This window comes from Pinus tabuliformis, chromosome J, assembly GCF_031772625.1.
Source record: "Pinus tabuliformis cultivar Carrire ecotype Pingquan chromosome J, CPIR1, whole genome shotgun sequence".
Lineage (NCBI taxonomy): Eukaryota > Viridiplantae > Streptophyta > Pinopsida > Pinales > Pinaceae > Pinus > Pinus tabuliformis.
The window spans coordinates 1,641,897,869-1,641,922,772 of NC_142295.1; the positions used below are offsets into that span (position 1 = coordinate 1,641,897,869).

At 41.7% G+C, this 24,904-nt stretch overlaps 2 protein-coding genes across 2 annotated transcripts in view; both read left to right on the forward strand.

Annotated features, from left to right (window-relative positions):
* The window catches only part of LOC149233825 (B3 domain-containing transcription factor VRN1-like), a 248,358-nt gene that overhangs the window by 209,560 nt on the left and 13,894 nt on the right, over positions 1 to 24,904 (forward strand). The gene's annotated exons all lie outside the window — the stretch shown is intronic.
* On the forward strand, positions 14,401 to 15,753 carry LOC149233826 (uncharacterized). The gene is made up of 2 exons (XM_089376821.1): positions 14,401 to 15,015; positions 15,134 to 15,753. The coding sequence occupies exons 1-2, from the start codon at positions 14,708 to 14,710 to the stop codon at positions 15,624 to 15,626; spliced, it is 801 nt and encodes a 266-aa protein (XP_089232947.1). The 5' UTR covers positions 14,401 to 14,707; the 3' UTR covers positions 15,627 to 15,753.

The window sequence follows — 24,904 nt, forward strand, 5'->3', positions numbered from 1 at the left end:
AAGATCAAGGGGACATGAGCTCAAACCTTGACCGCTCTTTCCGTTGAATCCCCCCATTAGTCCATGCCCAATAATCTGTTTATTTGGGGTAGCATCGGATGTGCTCTAGCCATGAAATTTGGTGGAGAGGTTGGGGCACATGAGATCTCCAATACCCAGAAAGGGTTTGGGCAGATTCTAAACAGTTCATGAGATATTAAAATAATTAATATTTTTAATGGAGTCCCTAAGTCTAAATGTAGGGAAAATAAAATATTAATGTGGATTAATATGAAACTGTGTTAGAATGGTCCAAAAGACATGGATCAATCCAGATCTAATCTTAGCTGTTGATTAGGGACTTAATCTCGGCCGTTGATATGTCACAGAATAGTATAAGAAGAGGCTTGAGGGTCACTTGGAGAGCACACCAGAGTGATCAGTCATTCTATTCTCTAGAGCGGGGTTTGCTAAGAGAGATAGAATTAGTGATCGGGAGTTGCAACTGAGAGGCATTGAGTACAAACAGACAGAGAGGCAGAGATAGTGCCAGGAGAGCAACAAGTAGCCAGAGAGAGTGATGCAGTAGCCGCCAGGGCTTGTGCAGGGCCATGCAGAGGCAGCCAGGAGCTGCGTAGAGCCTCAGAGAGGCCAGCGTTGCTGACGCAGAGGGCTAGACGCTGACACAAGGCCTCCTAAGGCTGCTGACACATACCCATTCAGGTTGACGCAGGGCCAGCACTAGGCAGAGAGGGGCTGACACAGTCCAGAAAAGGTACACGTTGGGGTTTCTGGGGAAGATTGTAGCTGAGGAGCTATCCGAAGGATTATCCAGGGTTTCAGCCAGGAAATTTGTCAGAAACTGAGAGGTATTACTGCCAAGGAAATTCTCTGTTGGGTAGGCTAGTTTCGGCACCTAGATTGTACTCTGATATTTCTTAATAAGAAAACCCTCAGATAGCTGCACCAGTTTTCCCACATTGGGTTTTTCCAGGGACATTGGTCCAAAAATAATGGTGTCATATGGTGTGATTGTTTTGTTTCTTTTAGTTGTTGATCTATAATATGTTGAGCATGCACTAGTGTTTATTTTCAGTATTTACATTGTAAATAACTTGTTAAGGAACGGAACAAGTAAGTAGGAATAAATTAGATAAAGTGCATGGAGGGTTTCTAACTAAGTAGACTTAGAAACTTCAACATGGTATCAGAGCGTGATTGCAGATCACAGGAGGACTGACGACATCAGCCGAATGGAGCAATAGCAGCAAAAAACAGTTGTCCCGAGGTGACAGAAGCTATTTCTAGCAGAGCAGCAACAAGGGAAGGGTGACACAGTACCTGTGTCATCAAGGGTGAGCCAGGAAGAGGCAGCGCAGAGGCTAAGGAAGGCAAAGGGATCCTCATGCAGAGCCACGCAGAAGCTGGGAGGGCTGACACAGTTGGCTGAGGAGGCCGAGTTGCTGGTGTCGGGATTGCGCAGAGCCTAGAAGCTCTCACCTTCAGGTTGCGGGGGTTTAGATTGTGGGAATATTGCAGTGTGGAGTTGGTGAGGTACTGTAGTCAGAACAATACCTGACAGAGCAAGGCCAAGTGGAGGGAGTTGCTATCGAGGCTTTCTAGCCGAGGAACCCGGATCAGTGGTGTGGTTGCACAAGACGATTAGAGTAACGGGCATCTCGCGGCAGAAAGATTTCCAAGAGAGAAATCGAGACTCAGAGGGAGTCCAGAAGAGAACTTCTAGATGGGAAGTAGAGATTCGGAGGAGTTGAACAGAGAACTTCCAAGAGGGAAGTAGAAGAGCATCATGGCACTACATAGAGTAAGAGACCAGGATAGACTGGACGGAGCGTCGAACTTCGCAGTCTGGAAGGCCAGAATCTTATCCATACTTGACAAAAATCGTGTCAAGAATTTCTCCTTGAAGGTTATAGCTATCCCAGTCGACCCTAATGATAACGACAAGTACGAAGAGGCAATGGCGAGGGCCAAGAGCATCATCCTTGACGGGGTCAAGGACAATGTAGTACCACACATTGCCGACAAGGAAACAGCATATGAGATGTGGGAGGCCCTCAAGAAATTGTACCAACATACTTTTGTGCAGAGAAGAATGTTACTTGAGAATTAGTTTAGGTCGTATTAGATGAAGAAGGGAGAACCAATTGACACCTTCCTTGGAGGACTGAATGAGATCCGAGATCAGTTGATTGCTATAGAAGCCACGCCGGATCGGGAATTGATGGTGAGGATGGCCCTGAATGCAGTCTTAGAAGACTGGGGGGTATTTGTCCAGAGTATATTGTGCAGAGGGACACTTCCACCTTAAGATGAGATGTGGGCTGCTCTTCGCTAAGAAGAGATCAAACAGCAGTCGAAGACGGGTAGCAGCGGCAAGGGAATCAAAGTCAAGCACCACTTGAGTGAAAGTGGGGAGACATCGAACTGTAGTGAGGGTGACTACGGGCTATGAGGGGCAGGATCCTTGAGGTACCCAACCTCTTGGATTAGACCTTGCTATGGGAGCCCCGAAGAGGAGTAGCAGAACTGGCTGAGTCGGGTAGAGATGGATGTGGATGGAGCAACAGAGAGCTACAGTGCAGGAGTCCCAAGACAATGCGAAGCCAGCGGGCTGCAGCGGTGCGAGAGGCGCAGGAGTGTTGCACCAGTGCAGGATGGCACAGAGAGGTGTGCAACAATGTGAGATTCAGGGAGTTGTTGCAGCAGAGCAGAGGTTAGAAAGGAAGCACTTGTCAGCGACAGAGGGAGCTTCAGCATCAGTGAGCATCTCTAGCCCAACAGAGAGGTCAGATTGGGAGATCAGTTACTTCTCTGTAACTGAGTTGCAGTGCAACAGTGGGCAACACGATGCAACATGATGAGAGGAGGTGCAGTGCAGATGCAGTGCTGGGAGAAAGGACCAACAGCGGCACGGATGCAGAGGGAGCTGTCGTACAGATGCCACAGTGGCAGTGGCAGAACCATGGGCAGCAGTACAGGATACAACAGTGCAGAGGATGGTGGGCAACAGACCTAGCAGTAGCACAGGGACCAATGTCGGATGATCAGAGTAATACTTAGTGAGGAGTATTGCTAGAGCACAGTCCTTGCTAAGAGGGAGTGTTGATTTGGGGTAGCATTAGATGTGCTCTAGCCATGAAATTTGGTGGAGAGGTTGGGGCACATGAAATCTCCAATACCCAGAAAGAGTTTGGACAGATTCTAAACAGTTCAGGAGATATTAAAATAATTAATATTTTTAATGGAGTCCCTAAATCTAAACTTAGGGAAAATAAAATGTTAATGTGGATTAATATGAAATTTTGTTAGAATGGTCCAAAAGACATGGATCAAGCTAGATCTAATCTTAACCATTGATTAGGGACTTAATCTTGGCCATTGATAAGTCAACGAAAATATTATAAGAGGAGGCTCGAGGGTCACTTGGAGAGCATACCAGAGTGATTAGTCATTCTATTCTCTAGAGCAAGGTTTGCTAAGAGAGATAGAATTAGTGATCGGGAGTTGCAACTGAGAGGTATTCAGTACAGAGAGACAGAGAGGCAGAGATAGTGCCGGGAGAGCAGCAAGTAGCCAGAGACACTGATGCAGTAGCCACTAGGGCTCACATCGGGCCACGCAAAGGTAGCCGGGAGCTACGCAGAGCCTTAGAGAGGCCAGCGTTGCTGACGTAGAGGGCCAGAAGGCTAATGCAAGGCCTCCTAAGGCTGACGTAGACCCATTCAGTTGTTGATCTGTAATATGTTGAGCATGCACTGGTGTTTATTTTCAGTATTTACATTGTAAATAACTTGTTAAGTAACGAAACAAGTAGGTAGGAATAAATTAGATAATGTGCATGGAGGGTTTCCAACTAATTAGACTTAGAAAATTCAACATAATCTCCATAATAAACAAAATGAAATGCTCAATTACCAAATGACAAGACATACCTTTAGGCTTGGGAGGCCCACCTTCAAACATACGATCATGATAGATAGGTGAGGGACCACATGGCTGACTCAGGGTGGCGGAAAAATGGCACAATGAGCTAATTGGGGTTGTTGGCTGTCCGCTGAGGACCATATAGGAGAAAAACAAATTCTCGTAGGGATATCACCCACAAAATGGTGGGTAACATCTGGCTCCAACTGGAACATGATCTCTCGAAGAGTGGGAAAAAACTACTCCAACGGGAGGTAATGAGAACACCAGCGATCTCTTGGTCACCGTAGACCTGTTACATGAAAATATCAAAGACTAAACCCACGGGGCAGCGTGCTTCTATGGTGTCTATGATCATCCACGCTTAATGTCAGGCCATAAAAACCATAAAAAATAAAAAATGTAGATTCTAATCTAAATGCAACTAATCTACCATGAGAAATATCATATGATGTTAGTTTTAATGCAAAAATCAGTATTCAATGCATCCTATCCTAACAGGCGTATAGTAAGAGGAATACTAAGTGTAATCGTAAATCCAATGCAACCAACATATAATCATGTCACTATACATATGCCTATCAGTATGATTAGTCATGAAGCAAAACCCAAAGTGAATGTGGACACAATCGCATGCAAGGTGAAATAGGTGGGAGGTGGGAAAACATGATGTCCATTTGATGTAAAAGGAAGACCTAAGAGAAGGGGAATAGGTCAATCTAGAAGTGCGGGGCTTTCCCTCTAGGTGCACAGTGATGGAATGAAAGATCAATCTCAAGAACTCCCTATCACAATCATTGCTCGTAATATTATGCTTTGTTGATACCACATGGTTGTGATGAGAGCGGAACGAGGGGTGAGGGACAGAAGGAGTGCAACAAATAGGTTTCCCACAGTGATGGTCCCATTGGAGAGAGGAGGTTGCGGAGATAAAGTATATTCAATGAAGGGATCTTCCTTGACACCATGTTCAGGAGGCGGAAAGGCTCATGGCCACTCGAGGTCATATGAAAAGGGATGATAGAATCACTTGAGTAAAACTGTGTTTATTTGGGGTAGCATCATATGTGCTCTATCCATGAAAATTGGTGGAGAGGCTAAAGCACATGAAATCTCCAAGACCCACAACTGGTTTGGATAGATTGTACTCGGTTTGGGAGATATTAAAATAATTAATATTTTTAATGGAGTTCTTAAGTCTAAACTTAGGAAAAATAAATTATTAATGGGTATTAATATAAAATTGAGTTAGAAGGTTCCAAAAGTCATGGATCAAGCCAAATCTAATCTTAGTCGTTGATTAGAGATTTAATCTCGGCCATTAATAGACCAACAAAAAAAGTATAAGAAAAGGCTTGAGGGTCAGTTGGAAAACACATCAAAGTGATCAGTCATATGGATATCAAAAGCTTTATTGGGAAACTATCCACATCTAAAAAAAAAATGTTGAAACGTATCATTCACTTGCGATATTAGCAAGGGACCAACTGGATGGAAGGACTTGCTGATTGAGATTCCTCATTACTCAAGAGTTTAGGCAATGTACTACCATATCTAAGATTGTGTTCCAACAACATTAGGGCATTGAAAAGGTTACTTAAGGTTTGAAAAATAGGGTTAAGGTACTATAGAAATGATACATCAAACAAGTTGTTCAAGACGAGCCTAGCACTGAAATCAGGAAAAGACAAAAATGGTTGATTTGGACTCTTCTAATGTGAAAGTTAATAGAACTAGGTAGAATTTAAAATAAAATAAAGGGAGGTGTTTCTTATTATATTATATTTCATGGAGAGGAAGGAAAGAACAAAGGATGATATTGTACCTCTAAACTCTTTGATCAAAGCATTCAAGGAATCATAAATTTCATGAACAGGAAATGGCTAAGCTGGTGTGCAAGACATAGTTATATACATGGGCAGCACATAAATTAAAGAAAGAGTGGTACTCTGAGTTGGATAATTCTAGTGATTTTGATTCAATGCGTGGTAGTTGGAGAGATGAAGATAGTGCTCCTGACATTTCTGGGGAGAGTAGGGTATTGTCTCCTGTTAACACTCATAGACTTGAGATTTTACAAAATAGTATTTTGAGGAAAGAATTTCAGAATGTACATTCTGATGCTAGAGAATCTCTCAGCCCTTCTGTAGAAACAGTTAGAGAAGACATTAATGATTCCTCGGTGTTTAAAGGCAACACTTTGGCAGATGAAGAAACACACTTGGATTTGCAGAACCGATATGTTGAAGCTTTTTACCATGAATCTCAGGACATAAAGAGAGGTTTCCTTAAAAGAACACTTACAATTAAACTAAGTGACGAATTAATTCATGAATATGTAGAATTTAACATTATGTAGAGAATAATTGAATTCACAGGTAAAAAAGTTAAATTCAGCTTCTTCAAAAGATTCCCATATCTTGAATAAAGGATAAAGATTGGGACCTAATGGATAATTTGTTTGAAATATAAAATGATGTCGGCAGAGCAATGCAATTGGTTCTAATTAGTAGGTTATGTGCTTTATCTTCTGTTGTGGTAAGGTCTGAGAGCATTGACTTGATGAAAATGATAGGCAAATGGAAGTATACGGACAAGGGAAGCAAAGGTGCTTCTATAGCAAAGTGAGGCATCAATCTAAAACAACCATGGAAATACATGTTGAATATTATATTAGTAATAATCGAATGAAGAAAAAAAAATAGACACTAGAGGTACAATGGAAAGGTACGAGGGATCTAGCGAATTGGACTCTTTAGAGGTCATGGCAGGGTCCAAATACCACAATAATACCTATGGACTAGTGAATTTGTAGAACAAATATTAAAACTAGTATAAGTAGTCATAAGTGATATTGTGGAAAAATAAGAAGTAAGAAAAGGTCATAAAGCTACATATTTTCTGTTATAAACAAAAGCATTGGAACTCGATACAAGACATGGGCTTCAAGACAGAGAAAGGAAATTTATGAGTAATGCTTATCACTTTGGCATGACATTTTGCACTAACTTTTCAAGGAATGATTGTTGGGACAACATTCAGACCTAATTTAACAGTCCTTATAATTGATGAATACAACCTGAGCACAGGTTCCATGAGCATAAATACAACCTATAGGGCCGAGGTATTGAAAGAGTACTACCATTTAAACATAGAGAAATGTATGGTGTATTATTGTTAGAGGAAATGTTGAGTACAAGATATGTCCCCAAATGTTGTTGCATACCATGCTTTGATCTAGGTATTTCAAACAATATATATATATATATATATATATATATATATATATATAAAGAGAGCACAACAAACAACATTATTGTTAAAAGGAATGAATTGAGATCTGTCTTTGCTAATGACTATCCATATGATGCATTTTGTTACCAAGTAAGATAATAACCCGGCTAGTTGTTACTGGAGCAAAAACATACAAATCAATAAATGTGTGGGACATAACGATATGTGATGGTAAGATCAAATATCAAATGTCAGTTAGCAATCCAAAGCCATAAGTTTCATGCACAATCAACACACGAAAGAATGATTTCAAATTATTATGCTTAACATTGTTGGTACATGGATACCTATATAAATCATGACTTATGTTATGGATGTGATATCTATAATTTTTACATATCAACATGAATGATGAAATGGAAATAAAATAATGAATACACTTGACTACTTGATGTGAAAATGAACTTACAAATATATTGGTTAGGCATAGCTAAGTATGTTATATGAACTCAAAGATCAATATCATAGATGAGAGTTTATTAAGAATGCATAGAAAATCATTATCTGAATACAATTGATTTTGAATATATTGATGCATACGTTATAATTTGTGGGCAAGTGTTTACATTGCAGATAGTATCATTACCAAACTGACTACGTGATGACAAAACTCCAAGAACAATTGAGGCTCAATGAGATTCCATGATAGGGTGTTGAACCTAATTCTACTAGGAGGGGTGGAGGTGTTGCCCACCGTTTATCCTCCAAAACCTGTAGTCATGGGAGGACTGTGGCAGTCACACTCCCCTAGACGTGTGATGATGACTGCCGGATGCCTACGAGGAAATCAGGTTGATATAGTCGACGCTGCCATCCTTCGAGTTATGAATGGTTAGGTCAATATAACTGACACCATGGCATATTCCAGTAGTAAAACAGTGCGAAACACGCATATAGATTTCAATGAATGAATTAATTAATGAGCAAGCTGAAGCTCAATAATAATACAGAGATATTTACAGTAATAGAAACATCAAGTTTCTATTTAGACAATGGAAACAATCAGTTTCATCTAAGAAACTGCTAAAAGAATAAAAAATAGCAACAGCTAAAAGAATGAGCATTAAATACTAAATAAGATTATTCTAATACCCTCCCTTAATGCTCAATCTATTTACAACACCAATAGACCCTCTGAATTTTACAAATTTATCAGGGCCAAGAGGCTTGGTGAAGATGTCTGCGGGCTGCTCTGTTGTGGGAACATATTGCAACTGAACTGATCCGTCTTCAACAAGCTGGCGAATGTAGTGGCAATGAGTTTCCACATGCTTTGTTCGTTCATGAAAGACTGGATTCTTGGCAAGTTTGAGCACTCCCTGATTATCACAAAACAAAGAAGTAGGCCCTGTCTGGGAAACATGCATATCTACAAGCATACGTCGAAGCCAAACTGCCTCACAGGATGCCTTAACTGCTCCCCGATACTCTGCTTTTGTTGAGGAGAGAGCCACTGCCTGTTGCTTCTTACTAGTCCAAGTAACAGCACCGGATCCTAGACTAAACACATACCCAGCTGTAGATTTACGGTCATCAACCGAACCGGCCCAGTCAGAATCTATGTAACCACTGAGTATAGGATCGGAACTTCGAGTGTATAGGAGTCCATAATCAGAAGTGCCACGCACATATTGTAGCACACGTTTTGCTGCTATCCAATGATCAGCTTTAGGAGCTAACATGAAGCGGGAAATGTAGCTTACTGCAAAACTGATGTCAGGTCTGGTGGCAGTAAGATAGATGAGACTACCCACTAATTGCCTGAATAAAGTTTCATCCACAAGGGGAGAGGATGACTGCGCTGAGAGTTTGAGCCCTGGTTCCATAGGAGTCGTGGCCGGTTTGCAATCCTGCATTCTGAACCTGTCCACAAGATTTTTGGCATACTTGGACTAAGAGAGAAAGATATGATTTTCAGTCTGCCAAACTTCAACCCCCAGACAGTAATGAAGAAGTCCCAAATCTGTAATCTCAAAGGTTCTGCATAAATCTTGTTTGATCCCATGGATCAATTGTGCAGAGCTGCCAGTAATGATAAGGTCATCCACATAGACAACCACAAACAAGATATCATCACCAGTATGCTTCATATACAGGTTTGCATCAGATGGGCTCCTCTGAAAACCCTGATCTGTCAGGTACTGATCAATTTTCATGTACCAAGCCCGAGGAGCTTGTTTCAATCCATAGAGTGCTTTAGCTAATCGACACACTTTCTGTTCTTGACCAGCAACCTTGAATCCTGGAGGCTGCATCATGTAGACTTCTTCTTAGAGATCACCATTTAGGAATGTTGAAATTTGGTACCGGAGGACAGGTGGTTCCCTTAGGCTTTGATCTTTGGCCTAGGGAAAAGTGTCCAAAAGAATTTAATTTTTCTCCTAAAGTGACTTTATAATTTTATAAAATTAAATTTAATTTAAAAGTGACTTTAAGTGATAAAGTTACTAAGTCTAATTTTAAAGTAACTTTTATAAAGTAAATGAAAAATTAGAAAGGAAAAGTGACTTTGGAAATAAATGACTAAGTGGGTCTTTATTAAAGTGGGGTGAATTAAAAAATAGAAAGTGAGATTTAAATGAGCATTTAATCTCAGCCATTGATCTAAATCTATTTCAGCCATTGAATTTAGAGATCACCCAAAAGTCACTTGGATCACCCAAAAGTCACTTGGAGTTATATTAAAGGAGGAAAAGGTCATTCATTCTTTCATGAGCAGATTGGGAGAAGGAGAGCAAGAGAGCAAGAGAGATTTCTGAGTAGGGAGGAGAAGGAGACAGCAGCTTGGCACACATTCCAAGGCAGCAATTGAGCAGATTTGTACAGCTGATTCAGCACATAGTGAAAGGCAGATTTTTGCACAAAAATCGAGGAGCAGTTTGCTGATTTTTCTGCACACAAAACGGAGGCCGTACAACATTTATTGCTGTCCTGTTTGCTGTAATTTCCAGATTGCTGTGAGGCACGGGAAAGGAGATAAGTTGTAAATTTGCTTGCTGATTTTTTGCTGAATAATTCTCACTGTAAAAAGGCAATTTTCAGAAATAAAGAAGAGCTCTCAAACTGGTTTTCCCCAAGAGTTGTAGGGGGTTTTTCCAGGGTCAAGTTGACAAAAAATATCAGTGTTTTAATGTGTTTTAATGGCTGTTTTTGATTGCTGATTTTTAATTCTGCAATTTCCAGCATTCTGAAAAATTTCCAGAATTTGTATTTTCAGCAAATTTATTTTTTTCAGCTTGTTAAATGTATGGTTATGGGAAAAGGCATTTAACTATATGGGAGAAATAAGGAAAAACTGAAAACCGGAGTGGGAAAACAGAAATTTTTACATGGTATCGGAGCTTGAGTGCTGAAGGGTAGTTTGGGACAGCAAAAGGAAAAAATTACAGTTGCTGATTTTTCACTCAGAAAATTCCAGCAAGCTGATTTTTTCATAAACAGCAGTTTTATCTTTACTACAGCAGTGCTATTTTTCAGTTTTAGGACAGCAGGATGTCATTGGGATTGAGGGTGGAGGATAGGCTGGATGGGCATATAAATTACAGCGTTTGGAAGGAGAGAATGCAGAGTATCTTTGAGGAGGCAGAAGTCTGGGATATCATGGTGCATACCACACAGAACCCTGTTGTTGTGCCCACTGATGTTACTCAGTTGGCTGAGTATAAAAAGAAGAACAATAAGGGTAAGAGGCTGATTCTAGACGGAATCAAAGACCATTGCATTCCTCATGTGAGAGGAAAATGCAATGTCCATGAGATGTGGACAGCATTGTCCAATCTCTACCAAAGTACCAATGAGAACCGGAAGATGGTCCTGAAGGAGAAGCTGAAGAACATTAAGATGGGTAATGATAGTGCAGCTGGATATCTCACAAAGATTACCAATGTGAGAGATGAGTTGGCAGCGATTGGAGAGACCATTCCATCCACTGAGTTGGTGCGTATTGCAGTGAATGGCCTCCCCCGTTCATGGTTGAACTTTGCTGATGGGGTTTGTGCACGTGAGACCCTTCCCACATGGGAGAGGTTTTGGGATGATTGCATTCAGACAGAGATCAGGAAAGGACAGCTTGGGGCAGCCAAGCCAGTTGAGCAGGATGAGGACGTAGCACTGGTGGCAGGAGGCAAGAAAGGCAAAGGGAAGAAGCAGGCTTCCACAAGCAGTGGTGGTGGCAAAGGCAAAGGTAAAGGTAAACAGGGGAACACACAGAAGGACTATTCCAAGGTGAAGTGTTGGAATTGTCAGAAGATGGGACACTATGCAATTGTGTGTCCAGAGAAGAAGAAGAAGAAGGGGAAGAACCAGGATGTGGCAGCTTCAGCTGAGATTGAGGACTTTGCAGGTCGTTTTGACCGGGAGTTTGCGTTCACTACATGTGAGTCCTCTAGTGCAGGATCACCTGCCACCTAAGTCACCGGATTCGCTGTTTTTTATCCATAAAATTCGAAATTCGGCGAATTTGAAGGCCAAACGAATTTATTCGTTCGAGTTCGCCATTAAATTCGGCGAACTCGAATTTCATGTCGAATTCGAATTTGAGACGAATAAATTCGCCATTAAATTCGTTTGAATACGTTGAAATTCGCCTGCTGATGATTAAATTCGTTTTTTTTTCGCCCGCGGGTTTTAGTTTTAGGTTTCATTGACTCGGGTTTCATTGTTTCGTTTTCAACTTTCATTGCCGCCGGCCCGCCGCTGGTCATTGCAGTCTGCAGACGCCATACTATAGTATACAGGCTTGTAAGTTGTGTGCAGTGTAACGTGTTTACCAGGCCGAGACTGAGAGGCGACTTGCGAGAACTCAGAAAACTGCCGCGTGTGCCAGTGCATCTACGCAAGCCCAAACCCATCTAAACGCAGGTCTAAAGCGCCTCGACATTGCAAAGGACAAAGGCGTAAGTGTACAATAGTTAATTTAAATAACCTCATCGTCTTTTATTCTAGTTTATATAGTTTATCAAGCTGTGTAAAGCAGCATTTCCACTGTCCGATAGATAGTTTGTTATGCAATTTCTTTATTTGTTATGGTCAGGGATTTTCAACTCTCGAGCACCTTCTTGAACCCCTAGCAACCCCTAGCAATCAATCAAACTGTCGAGCTGGTCATAGAAGTGATTTATAATTCTGACTGTAGCATCAGTTCTCAAGTTATCTTATAGTTCAGATTTCGATGAGAGGGTTTGTCAATCAACTGCTCCAATATTATATTATGCTTCAGCCTATAACCAAGTGCTTTTGCTGGATAAGCCACTGTAAACCAAATCATATCAATGATCATCATATGTTCACATCTCCAAGATAACATTACCACCATGAAAGTTCCAGCCAAAGAGGTCACTTTATTATGTGGACATAGTTGTATAATTCATCAACAGGTTCACTGCTGCTGCCAAACATATTAGTATTGCTCATGCTGCCACTCCTGTAGGCTGTAGCCTGTAACATCTCCACTTCTGTAATTACCAAACCAAATGGATGCCCTAGCTGTATCAACAAAAGACAGTCTATGACATTGTCATATTTCCTCTGTACTACTGCCAGTACTTCATTGTTTCTGCTCAAATGTCACAGGTTCATCATAAGATTAGTCACAGACTCACAAGAAGGTTGCTGTTGTAATATCATTGCATATCTAACTGCCATGCCATACATATGGTTCAGGGTTACTATTTTAGGTCACTGTTGCCTTTCAAGGATCAATGTATAGTCAAACTGTTAGACATCATCAGTATGCAGCCCAAACAATACTGTTACCATCATCTAGGCTCTAATTATGTTCTCACTGTGTTGAAGCCTGGTTTGACTGTGTTGAAGTCTGAAGACAATTTTCTTTATTCAGAAGAATCAGAACTACCCAAAACCTCCTTACTACCCTCAAATTTGTTGTCAATAAGTTAGGCTGCAGGCAATCCTTAAATAATAAAGACTGTTATTCTTTGAAAACTGTTATCAGCTCTTTATCAGATCTTTCATCTGGAAAATTTATCCTTAAATAATTTATAACAGTTTATAACAGTTTATCCTTAAATAATTTTCCAGATGACAATTTTCAATGAGAGAAGACTGTTATTCTTTGAAAAATTCTGGCTTGCTTACTGTTCGTTGGATGATCATGAACATTTGCTTTACAAGTTTACATAACGAAAATGTAATTTCAAAAAAAATTGCAGGCATTTCAGACATTGAAGTGTCAGACATTTCAGACTTCTAAATTCCAATGGCACCCCCAAAATCAACCGCTGTAGCTTGGAATTTTATCCAAAAAGATGGTTTTAATCTTTCATGTCAGCTGTGTGGACATAATTTCAAGGGCACTTTGACTAGAGCAATGGATCACCTTCTCGGTATTAACAATGGAAGTGGAGGTGGTGTTGAAGCCTGCACTAAGATCACTGATGAACAAAAAGCCAAAGTGGAGAAAGACCATTCCAGTTCACAGATGCAAAGGCAGAAAAGGGTGAATAAGAGGCAGCGAATTGAGAGGGAGATTGCCATGTCTTCCTCCAACACCATTAATTCAGTTTCAAACATTGGTGGATCTAGTTCTATAGCTCCTCAAGCAAAAACAGGTGGGCCGAAAACATTAAATCAATTCTGGAAACCTGTTGAGAAACAGGAAGTTGATGACGCTGTTGCTGAGTATTTTTATGCATGTGCAATTCCCTTTAATGTGGCGAGGAGTCCATATTTTAAAAATGTAATTAAAAAGGCCATTGATTTTGGGAAGGGCTATGTTCCTCCTGGATCTGAAGCTTTAAGGACAACTTTGCTAAAGAGAGCGAAAGACAGAGTGACAGGAAAGTTGGCTGATATTAAAGAGTCCTGGAAGCTTACAGGATGCACAATTTTGAGTGATGGTTGGTCAGATTTGTGTCATCGCTCATTGATCAATGTGCTTGTTTATTGTCCTCAAGGGGTAGTTTTCTTGAAGGTAGTGAATGCAATGGATCAAGTGAAGACATCTGAATTCATTTTTGGAATTTTGGATGAAGCGATTCAAGAAGTTGGGGTGGAAAATGTTGTCCATGTTGTTACAGATAATGCATCAAATTGTGTTGGTGCAGGGAAGCTGATTATGGAAAAATATGGGCAGATTTATTGGACCCCTTGTGCAGCTCATTGCTTGGATTTAATGTTGCATGACTTAGCCAAATTTCCTTGGGTCAATGAAACGATCCGAAGAGCCAAATCAATTTCAAACTTCATCATCAACCATCGTCTCACTTTGAGCATATACAGGAAGAATGCATCAAAAGAGTTGTTGAGGCCTTGTGATACAAGGTTTGCCACTTTTTATATTACTCTGAAAAGAGTTGTTGAGGAAAAAGCGAGCCTAAGAGCTGTTTTTTGCAGCACTGAGTGGGAGAGATCTACTCTCTCAAAAGAAACTAAGGGGAAAAATGTTGAACAAATAGTGCTCAATAATGGCTTTTGGGAAAATGCAAACAAGGTTTTAAAAATTTGTGGCCCAATTGTTAATGTGCTCCGCATGGTTGATGGTGACAAACCTTGTATGGGTTTTGTTTATGAAAGCCTTGATCGTTGCAAAGAGGCCATTGCAACTGCTTTTGATAATGTGGAAGCTGATTACAAGGAGATATGGGATTTAATTGATCATAGATGGAAGATGATGCATAGTCCATTACACGCAGCAACATGCTATTTGGACCCTAGATTGTTTGGGTTACCAAGACATAGGGACGAAGAAATCATGAATGGACTTATCCAATCTATTGAGAAGCTAAATCCAGATCCAGAGATTGCAGGTTTGATCAGAAGTCAGTTGAGAGCATACAGGTTAATGTCTTGCAATTATATTCCTTTGCATGCAATTATATGAATCTTGTTGTTAATGTCTTGCAATTATATGAATCTTGTTGTATATGAACTGATTGAGACTCTCAACTTGATACAGGTTAGAAGAAGGATTATTTGGAACAGTATCAGCAAAGTATGATAGGAGCAGAAGTGATCCAGCACTATGGTGGGAATTTTATGGTTCAGGGGCACCAGAATTGCAAAATTTTGCAATTCGTATCTTAAGCCAAGGAACAAGTGCATCAGCATGTGAAAGGAATTGGAGTTCCTTTGACCACATTCATTCCAAAAAAAGAAATAGACTGTCATCTCAAAAATTAGAAGATCTTGTTTATGTTCGTAGTAATTTGCAGTTGGCATTGAAGAATGTGGCTAAAGAGTCATCCAATTCTTCTACTCCGTGGATCGATCCTGTTCCAAATGCAACAATGGATGATGCTGATTTGTACATTGATAGTGACATAAACACTGACAGGGAATTCGCTGATGAATCTGGTGCTGAAGCATCTAGCGGATTCACATCTCATACTGCTCTTGATGACATAGAACTTTTTGATATAGCAAGTGGGCAACAGGAACGTCAAGAATAAAACTTGTGTTCCTGTTTTAGATTTCTAGTTTAGTTTTTGCATGAACAATTTGCTAGAGCCTAAAACTGTCAAGCTAGCTGCTACTTTAAAGTTTAAAGTTTAAACTGTCTTTTTATCTTATAAATTATAATGCAGAGTTTTTCATTGAACTGCCAAAAGAATATATATTGCTGTTCATTAATTAAATATCTTAGAATATATATTGCTGTCCAAAAGAATATATATTGCTGTTCATTAATTAAATATCTTAGAATATATATTGCTGTCCAAAAGAATATATATTGCTGTTTTTGTATATTTTTTTTATGCCAATCTATCTTTAAAAAATAGTTATGAATGGTTGCTTACAAAGTTACAGCCTACAGGATTTCTTATAATCATGTTTTAATTTTTTTGGGATATTTTCTAGAATCTGTGCTTGTTTTTCATGCCTTGATTGACATATCTATCTTTAATATACATTTTTTTTTTCGAATTTCTATATGTCGAATTTTATCGACAAAATTTGAGTTGCCGAACTTTATTCGAATTTCATGGTCCTCGAACTCGAACTCGAACTCGAACCTGGTGACTTAGCCTGCCACACAGGTTCAAAGGGAGCATGCTTTTCCCTCGATTAGCGGAGCATCTACAGGTATCTGGTATGTGGACAGTGGGGCTTCACGTCACATGACAGGAGTCCGTGAGTACTTCTCAGAGCTTTCAGAGAGTGGCACTAATATTGAGGTAGTACTGGGTGATGACAGAGTTGTTAGAGCAGTCGGGGTGGGGACAGTGACATTTCAGAGGGAGTCCAAACCTCCCTTGAAGGTGTCAGAGGTTCTTTATGTGCCAGGGATGAGGAAGAACCTCATATCCGTCTCAGCTTTAGAGGACAGAGGATATGAGGTACTGTTCAGGGGAGGACAGGTGTTGATGTATCCCAGGGGCACTCCAGCTGATTCAGCTAGAGTGATAGGTGTACGCCATGCAAAGGTGTACAAGTTTGCATTTCAGCCCCTTTTGGCATTGAGCAGTAGTACCGACAGCAGAGCTAGCAGTTCTGAGCTGTGTGAGATTTGGCACCGCAGGATGGGACATATGTATCATGGAGCCTTGAGGACATTGCGGGAGATCACTACAGGTGTGCCAAATTTCAGTACTGATCACTTTGATACTTGCAGAGGTTGTGCGATGGGCAAGTTTTCCAAATCCCCTTTTCCCAGCAGTGACAGCAGAGCGACGGGGATACTTGATTTGATTCATTCTGATGTGAGCGGTCGAATGTCTCATGTTTCCTTGAGTGGATATGAGTACTATGTTTTATTCATTGATGATCACTCCAGGAGGACCTGGATTTATTTTTTGAAGACCAAGAGTGAGGTCTTCAAGCGGTTTCAGGAGTTCAGAGCTCTTGTGGAGACTCAGACAGGTCGAAAGATCAAGTCCTTGAGGTCGGACAATGGAGGAGAGTACACCCTTGGAGAGTTTGTTGACTATTGTGCGGAGGCAGGCATTAGGAGGGAGTTCACTGTTCCTTACAACCCCCAGCAGAACGGGGTTGCAGAGAGGAAGAACAGATCCATCATAGGGGTTGCCAAAGCCATGTTACATGATCAGGGGTTGCCATTGTTCTTGTGGGCGGAGGCCTGCAACGCAGCTGTTTACTTGCAGAACAGGAGTCCGCATCGTGCCTTGGGGCACATGACTCCGGAGGAGGCTTTCTCTGGGAAGAAGCCTGATATTGGTCATCTTCATATCTTTGGATGCATTACATACTCCTATATACCCAAGGAGAAGAGGACCAAACTAGAGCCCACCGCAGAGAAGGGTATCTTTGTGGGCTACAGTGAGACCTCAAAGGCCTTTCGGATTTACATTCCTGCACAGAGGAGAGTTGTTGTCAGACGGGATGTGAAGTTCGAGGAGGACAGGGCCTTTAGGAGGTCACGGAAGTTAGAGTATCTGGATCAGCCAGACCCTCAGCAGCAGTTGAGTCAGTCGCAGGGATCCAGTGGGCAGGGATCAGGAGGATCCGGAGGTACATCCATGAAGATGTCAGGTCCATCAGTGAGCAGTGGCTCGTCAAGCCAGAGGGGTGGTGCTCCGGGCAGCATGCAGAGCAGTTCACAGAGCAGTTCACTAGGGAGTCCACTGATGGACAGTTCACACGGTACCTCAGCTTCTACAGGTTCAGGTGCAGGCAGGAGGACAGCAGACAGACAGTCAGGAGTTCAGGCTACTGATGATGATGAGGAGGAGGAGTTTCATTCTCCAGTGGGAGAAGTGCGCTCAGGGAAGAGGAAGCCCAAGTGGCTTCAGGACACCATGAGAGATGCCACATCTGTTGCTGAGCCGAAGAGGTCGGTCAGAGAGAGTAGACCACCTGAGAGGTTTTGTAGTTATATGGCGATGGTTACCAGCATCCTTGACTCTGAGCCTTCTAGCTATGAGGAGGCAGCTAGCCAGCGGGTCTCGAGAGAGGCCATGCAGGAGGAGTATTCTTCTATCATGAAGAATGATGTTTGGGAGGTGGTGCCGAGGCCTGAGGGCAAATCCGTGGTTACTTCCAGATGGCTTTACAAGGTAAAGCATGCTGCAGATGGCAGCATTGAGAAATTCAAAGCGAGGTTTGTGGCTAGAGGGTTCTCCCAGGTAGAGGGAGTTGATTATGAGGAGACCTTCGCTCCCGTGGCTCGATATACTTCGATCCGCTCCATTATATCGATAGCAGCAGAGATGGGTTGAAAGATCCACCAGATGGATGTGAAGACCGCATTTCTCAATGGCTTCATACAGGAGGAGGTGTACATTGAGCAACCACAGGGCTTTGAGGTGCATGGGAAGGAGTCCCATGTGTGCAGACTGAAGAAGGCCCTTTATGGCCTGAAGCAAGCTCCCAGAGCTTGGTACTCCAGGATAGATACATACTTGCAGGGGATGGGTTTCACAAAGAGTGAGGCAGATCCGAACCTTTACTTTATTGTGATTGGTGAGGAGCCTCTCATTCTGGTGCTGTATGTGGATGACTTGATCATTACAGGTGCAGAGAGACTCATAGAGCACTGCAAGAGAGATCTTGCGGCGGAGTTTGAGATGAAGGACATCGGCTTGATGCATTACTTTTTGGGTTTGGAGGTGTGGCAGGAGGAGGGGCATTTCTTCCTGGGGCAGGGGAAGTATATTGTGGACATCCTTAGCAGATTCCACATGGAGGATTGTAGACCCATGTCGACACCGATGATCACCAACTGGAAGAAGCTTCATGCTTCAGATTCCGAGTTGGTGGATCCCATATTGTACAGGCAGCTGATTGGTTCCTTGATGTATTTGGTCAACACTAGACTAGATATCTGTTTTGCAGTCAACACGATGAGTCAGTTTATGTGTGAGCCTAGGAAGGTTCACTGGGTGGCTGCAAAACACATTTTGCGGTACTTGCAGGGGACAGTGGATTATGGTCTGGACTACAGGCAGGGAGATGGAGTGAGATTGGCAGGATACACTGATTCTGATTGGGCAGGTTGTGCTTCTGATAGGAAGAGCACTTCAGGGTGTTGTTTTGGGTTGGGTTCAGCAGTAGTGTCATGGTTCAGCCGGAAGCAGCAGTTAGTAGCACTGAGTTCAGCGGAAGCAGAGTATATGGCAGCCAGTCTAGCTAGTTGTGAGGCTATCTGGCTTCGCAAGATGTTGTTTGGTTTATTTGGTCAGCCGTTGAGACCTTCAGTGATTTACTGTGATAATCAGAGTTGCATTAAACTCACGGAGAATCCAGTATTTCATGACAGGTCAAAGCATATCGGGATCAGATATCATTTCATCAGAGACTATGTTCAGAAGGGAGTTGTGAAACTTGAGTATATTTCCACTGATGAGCAGGTTGCAGATATTCTTACCAAAGCCTTACCACGGGGCAAGCATGTCTACTTCAGAGACAAGATGGGTGTGGTGAGGAACACCTTCCTCGGTAAGAGGGAGTGTTGAAATTTGGTACCGGAGGACAGGTGGTTCCCTTAGGCTTTGATCTTTGGCCTAGGGAAAAGTGTCCAAAAGAATTTAATTTTTCTCCTAAAGTGACTTTATAATTTTATAAAGTTAAATTTAATTTAAAAGTGACTTTAAGTGATAAAGTTACTAAGTCTAATTTTAAAGTAACTTTTATAAAGTAAATGAAAAATTAGAAAGGAAAAGTGACTTTGGAAATAAATGACTAAGTGGGTCTTTATTAAAGTGGGGTGAATTAAAAAATAGAAAGTGAGATTTAAATGAGCATTTAATCTCAGCCATTGATCTAAATCTATTTCAGCCATTGGATTTAGAGATCACCCAAAAGTCACTTGGAGTTATATTAAAGGAGGAAAAGGAGGAAAAGGTCATTCATTCTTTCATGAGCAGATTGGGAGAAGGAGAGCAAGAGAGCAAGAGAGATTTCTGAGCAGGGAGGAGAAGGAGACAGCAGCTTGGCACACATTCCAAGGCAGCAGTTGAGCAGATTTGTACAGCTGATTCAGCACATAGTGAAAGGCAGATTTTTGCACAAAAATCGAGGAGCAGTTTGCTGATTTTTCTGCACACAAAACGGAGGCCGTACAGCATTTATTGCTGTCCTGTTTGCTGTAATTTCCAGATTGCTGTGAGGCACGAGAAAGGAGATAAGTTGTAAATTTGCTTACTGATTTTTTGCTGAATAATTCTCACTATAAAAAGGCAATTTTCAGAAATAAAGAAGAGCTCTCAAACTGGTTTTCCCCAAGAGTTGTAGGGGGTTTTTCCAGGGTCAAGTTGACCAAAAATATCAGTGTTTTAATGTGTTTTAATGGCTGTTTTTGATTGCTGATTTTTAATTCTGCAATTTCCAGCATTCTGAAAAATTTCCAGAATTTGTGTTTTCAGCAAATTTATTTTTTTCAGCTTGTTAAATGTATGTTTATGGGAAAGGGCATTTAACTATATGGGAGAAATAAGGAGAAACTGAAAACCGGGGTGGGAAAACAGAAATTTTTACAAGGAAAGCACTCTTTACATCCATCTGATGAACTTTCCAATTGAACTGAGCTGCTAGGGCAAGGACAAGCCATATGGTACTCATCTTGGCTGTAGGAGCAAAAGTCTCTTCATAGTCGATGCCTTCCTTCTGTGAGAACCCTCGAGCCACAAGACGAGCTTTATACTTGTCTATGGTTCTGTCAGCTTTGTATTTCACTTTATACACCCATTTGCAGCCTATGGGCTTTTTCCCTGCAGGAAGATCAGAAAGGGTCCATGTGTGATTCTTCTGAAGACTCTGGAATTCGGCTTCCATAGCCTGTTCCCACTCAGATGTACCCTTAGCCTCTGAATAGGTTTGAGGCTCAAAAATACTGTGTAGGTTAGCCATAAGAGCAAAATTGACTGTAGACTGTTGTTTGTTCTTATGTCTAGAAGTTCTACCTTCAAGGAGCTCATCATCCCGGAGATCACCAATGGTTTTAGCCCACCATTTAGGCCGAAGAGTAGAGGAACCAATATCAGGAGGAGGTGGAGAAGGCTCAAGAACAATAGGGGCAGCAAGAGGAGGGTTATTTTCTGGAGGAAGCTCAGATAGAGTATTATCAAACACTGATGCTACATCATCCCTCCCATCAGGTGGACCGACCGGAAGAAGAACACTGTGAGGCTGATCCTTAGAACACTGCTCAGAAGAAGAAGACTGAAAGAATCCTCTGTCTTCATCAAATACTACATCCCGACTGAAGCTAAGACGACCAGTGGCTATATCTATCATCATATAGGCCTTGTGATGATCACTGTACCCTGTCATCATGAGTTTCTGGCTTTTGGAATCCAACTTAGAGTGCTTAGCAGCTGGAATCCAAACATATGCAACTGAGCCAAATACTTTGAGGTGACTGATCTTAGGCTTACGGCCAGACCAAACCTCTTCGGGAGTCTTCCCTTTAACAGCGTGAGTGGGTGATCGGTTAAGAAGATAAACAGCAGTAAATACTGCTTCAACCCAGAATTTGTTCGGAACACTCCTGTGTTGTAACATGGAACGAGCCATTTCAACAACCGTGCGGTTGCGACGCTCGACAACACTGTTCTGCTGAGGAGTGTAGGGTGTGGTTAACTGACATTTGATGCCATGAATATCACAGAAGTTGGAAAAAGCTGAAGAACAAAATTCCCCCCCGTTGTCGGTCCTAAGAGTCATGATGTTACAGCCAGACTCTTTTTCAACTAAGGTTTTAAACTTCTGAAAGGTACTAAGTGCATCAGATTTATATTTTAGAAAATACACCCACATCTTTCTACTGAAATCATCTACAATAAGTAAAAAATATTTGCAAGCAGTGATAGAAGCTGTATTCATAGGACCACAAATATCAGCATGAAGTAACTGGAGTACCTTAGATGCGCGCCACGATTCTCCATCCTTGAATGAAGACCAATGTTGCTTTCCCGCTTGACAGGCGCCGCATACCCCCAACTGTTGAGTCTGAATATCAGGTAATCCTGACACAAGTCCCTCCCGAGAGAGCTGAGAGAGATACTGCATATTTAGATGCCCATATCGCTGATGCCATAGAGTGCTGATGGGAGAGACACGCGCTGCTAGAGCCACTTCTGGAGAGTCACCGGTGTCAAGTAGCCTGTATAGACCATGGTCCTCTAGGCCAACAGCAACTGTAAGACTAGTCTCCCTATCAATAATGGAGCACTTGTGCGCACTGAACACTACATCAAGCTGAGGAGAATTCCTCATAATCTGGCTGACAGACAACAGATTAATTTCCATACCAGGAACATAGTATACATTCAGAAAGATGAGTGTGCGCCCACCAGACTGGATTTGAACTGTACCTCTGCCAACTACTGTGTACTTTTCACCTCCGCCAAATACCACGGAATCACTGAAAAGTGAGAAGTCAATAAACCAGTCACGCCTGTGAGAAAAATGGCGTGATGCACCAGAGTCAATGTACCAGGCAGAAGACGGAACATGATCTGAAGACCTTTTAGCCATAAAGGCGTAAAAGGCAGAATCTCGGAATGTTCTACAACATTTGCTGTCTGATGCAGCCCTCCCTGTTTCTTCTGTTCAGAAGCAATCCTCTGTCGACAATCTTTCTTCATGTGGCCGAACTTGTGACAGTAATTACACTGCACATTTTTCTTCCTAGTAGGATCAAAAGGCTGAGAAGAACCTTTTTGCTGAAAGGACTGAGAGGACTGATATTTGGCAGCAAAAGCATTTTCTGAGGAGGCTGATGCTGCACCACTACCAAATTGTTGTTTCCAACGATCCTGCTGCATGAGTTTGGTGCATAACTCTGGAAACTTCAGATCAACATTAGTGGCGGTAATGTTGAGTGTTTCTATGAAGTGCTCATAAGATTTTGGTAGACTTTTCAGAGTGATGACTACCATATCTTCTTCCTCCATGGTGCGGCCAATGGCTTCGAGCTGGTCTCGAATGTCTTTAATCTTGTTGAGATGTTCCTGTAAAGACATATGTTCGTCCATCATGATGGAGAACAACTGATTTTTGAGAAAGAAAGCTCTGCTCTTATCAAATGTCTCGTGCAGTTCTTTCAACTATTGCCAGATCTCGGCAGCTGTCTTGCCAGAAGGAATCTGCGGTAACTGATCATCAGCCACAGAGAGCTTGAGAAGCATAATAGCCTCTCGATTTCGATCATCAAACTTATCTTGATCGGTACCAGCTGTACCGTGACGAAGCTCTTTGCCCAAAACGCGCTGATCAAGACGCCTGTATTCAAAAATGGTCAACATTCTTTGTTTCCAGATGTTATAATTGCTGCCATTAAAGCGTTGATTTCCTTCTAACATCAGATTGGTGAGCGAGGCCATTTGTACGTTTCCCAAAGACAATAAAGAAGTCTGGCACAAATTTCAATGTAGATGCCCGTTGATCCTGGTGCAATAAAGATAAACAAAACAGAATTTGTTCTGCGAAGCAGGTTCAAGAAAATATATATAGCGCTTACCCGGCAAAAGTCTCCACAGAAATAATTTAAAAAAATGAGCGCTATATTTTGGAACAGCAAAAATTTCTGTGTGACTATCTTTCCAGTTAAGTCGAAACTCCAACGTCTGATTTTGCAGCAGATAACTTAATCCACTCAGCCAAGAAACAGCAAAATGACCAATACGTGGACAGAGATTGACCAATACGTGGACAGAAGTGTGAACCCACGTCTTTGTCAGAGCAATCGAATGCTGAACCCACGTGAGCCACCGTTTTGAAATTTCACACACAGCAAATATGCGGGGTCGAATCTGATAATGGCGTGACCGTCTTAGCGGAAGAACAAACAGCACGTATACACGTTCTCGAACAGACCCACGCTGCACACAGTGATTTCGTGTCAACGGATGCTGCGGGAAAAAATGGCAGAGGTATGCCGTCCGTCAAGAATGACTGAAAATTGAACAGAGCCGACTGCGACTATCCAAACAGAAATTTTGAAGATGAGATCACGAAAAAATATGGACAAATAATCCTCTGCGTTCTATACCCATATACGTTTGCACAAATTATAACTGGCTGGCTTCACAGGTTGAAAGGAAAAAATGGTATGCCGTTCGTCCAAGGGTGATAGCGCTGTTCGCTTTGCTTGTTGACCACGAGAATCGATCCTGGAACCTTTGAGCCGCGAGACGTGGTTGTCGACCTGTGCCGCGACAGGGGAGCCAGAGTAGGAGTGGAAGCGGTCTAGTTTTGCTGTTGACCACGAGATTTAACAGAGCCACAACTGTTAAAACCACGCACAGTTCACACGCAGTTCCACGAAGAGGTATACGACAACAGCTGGGATCCGCTCCGCTCCAAAGACGTTAGAATATCAAATGAAGCTTGGTGAATGCACGTAGCAAGAAGTCCTATAAAAAAATTTGACCGCACACACTGAATCGCTTAATGTAAACACGATCAATCGATTGCAGGCACCAGCTTCCACGGAATGACCACTCACGTTAAAAATGCTCCACTGAATTAGCAATTTCGAAATGAGACACTGAATTTTTTCATAAATTGAAAAAATTATTTCGAAAAAAAATTCCCTAGCTCTGATACCATAAAACAGTGCGAAACACGCATATAGATTTCAATGAATTAATTAATTAATGAGCAAGCTGAAGCTCAATAATAATACAGAGATATTTACAGTAATAGAAACATCAAGTTTCTATTTAGACAATGGAAACAATCAGTTTCATCTAAGAAACTGCTAAAAGAATAAAAAATAGCAACAGCTAAAAGAATGAGCATTAAATACTAAATAGGATTATTCTAA

Excerpts from the sequence above, each read along its gene's own strand:
- LOC149233826 (XM_089376821.1), top strand. The coding sequence starts at position 14,708 with ATGGTTGATGGTGACAAACCTTGTATGGGTTTTGTTTATGAAAGCCTT. Across the intron at positions 15,016-15,133 it reads AGTCAGTTGAGAGCATACAG|GTTAGAAGAAGGATTATTTG; the intron begins GTTAATGTCTTG and ends AACTTGATACAG.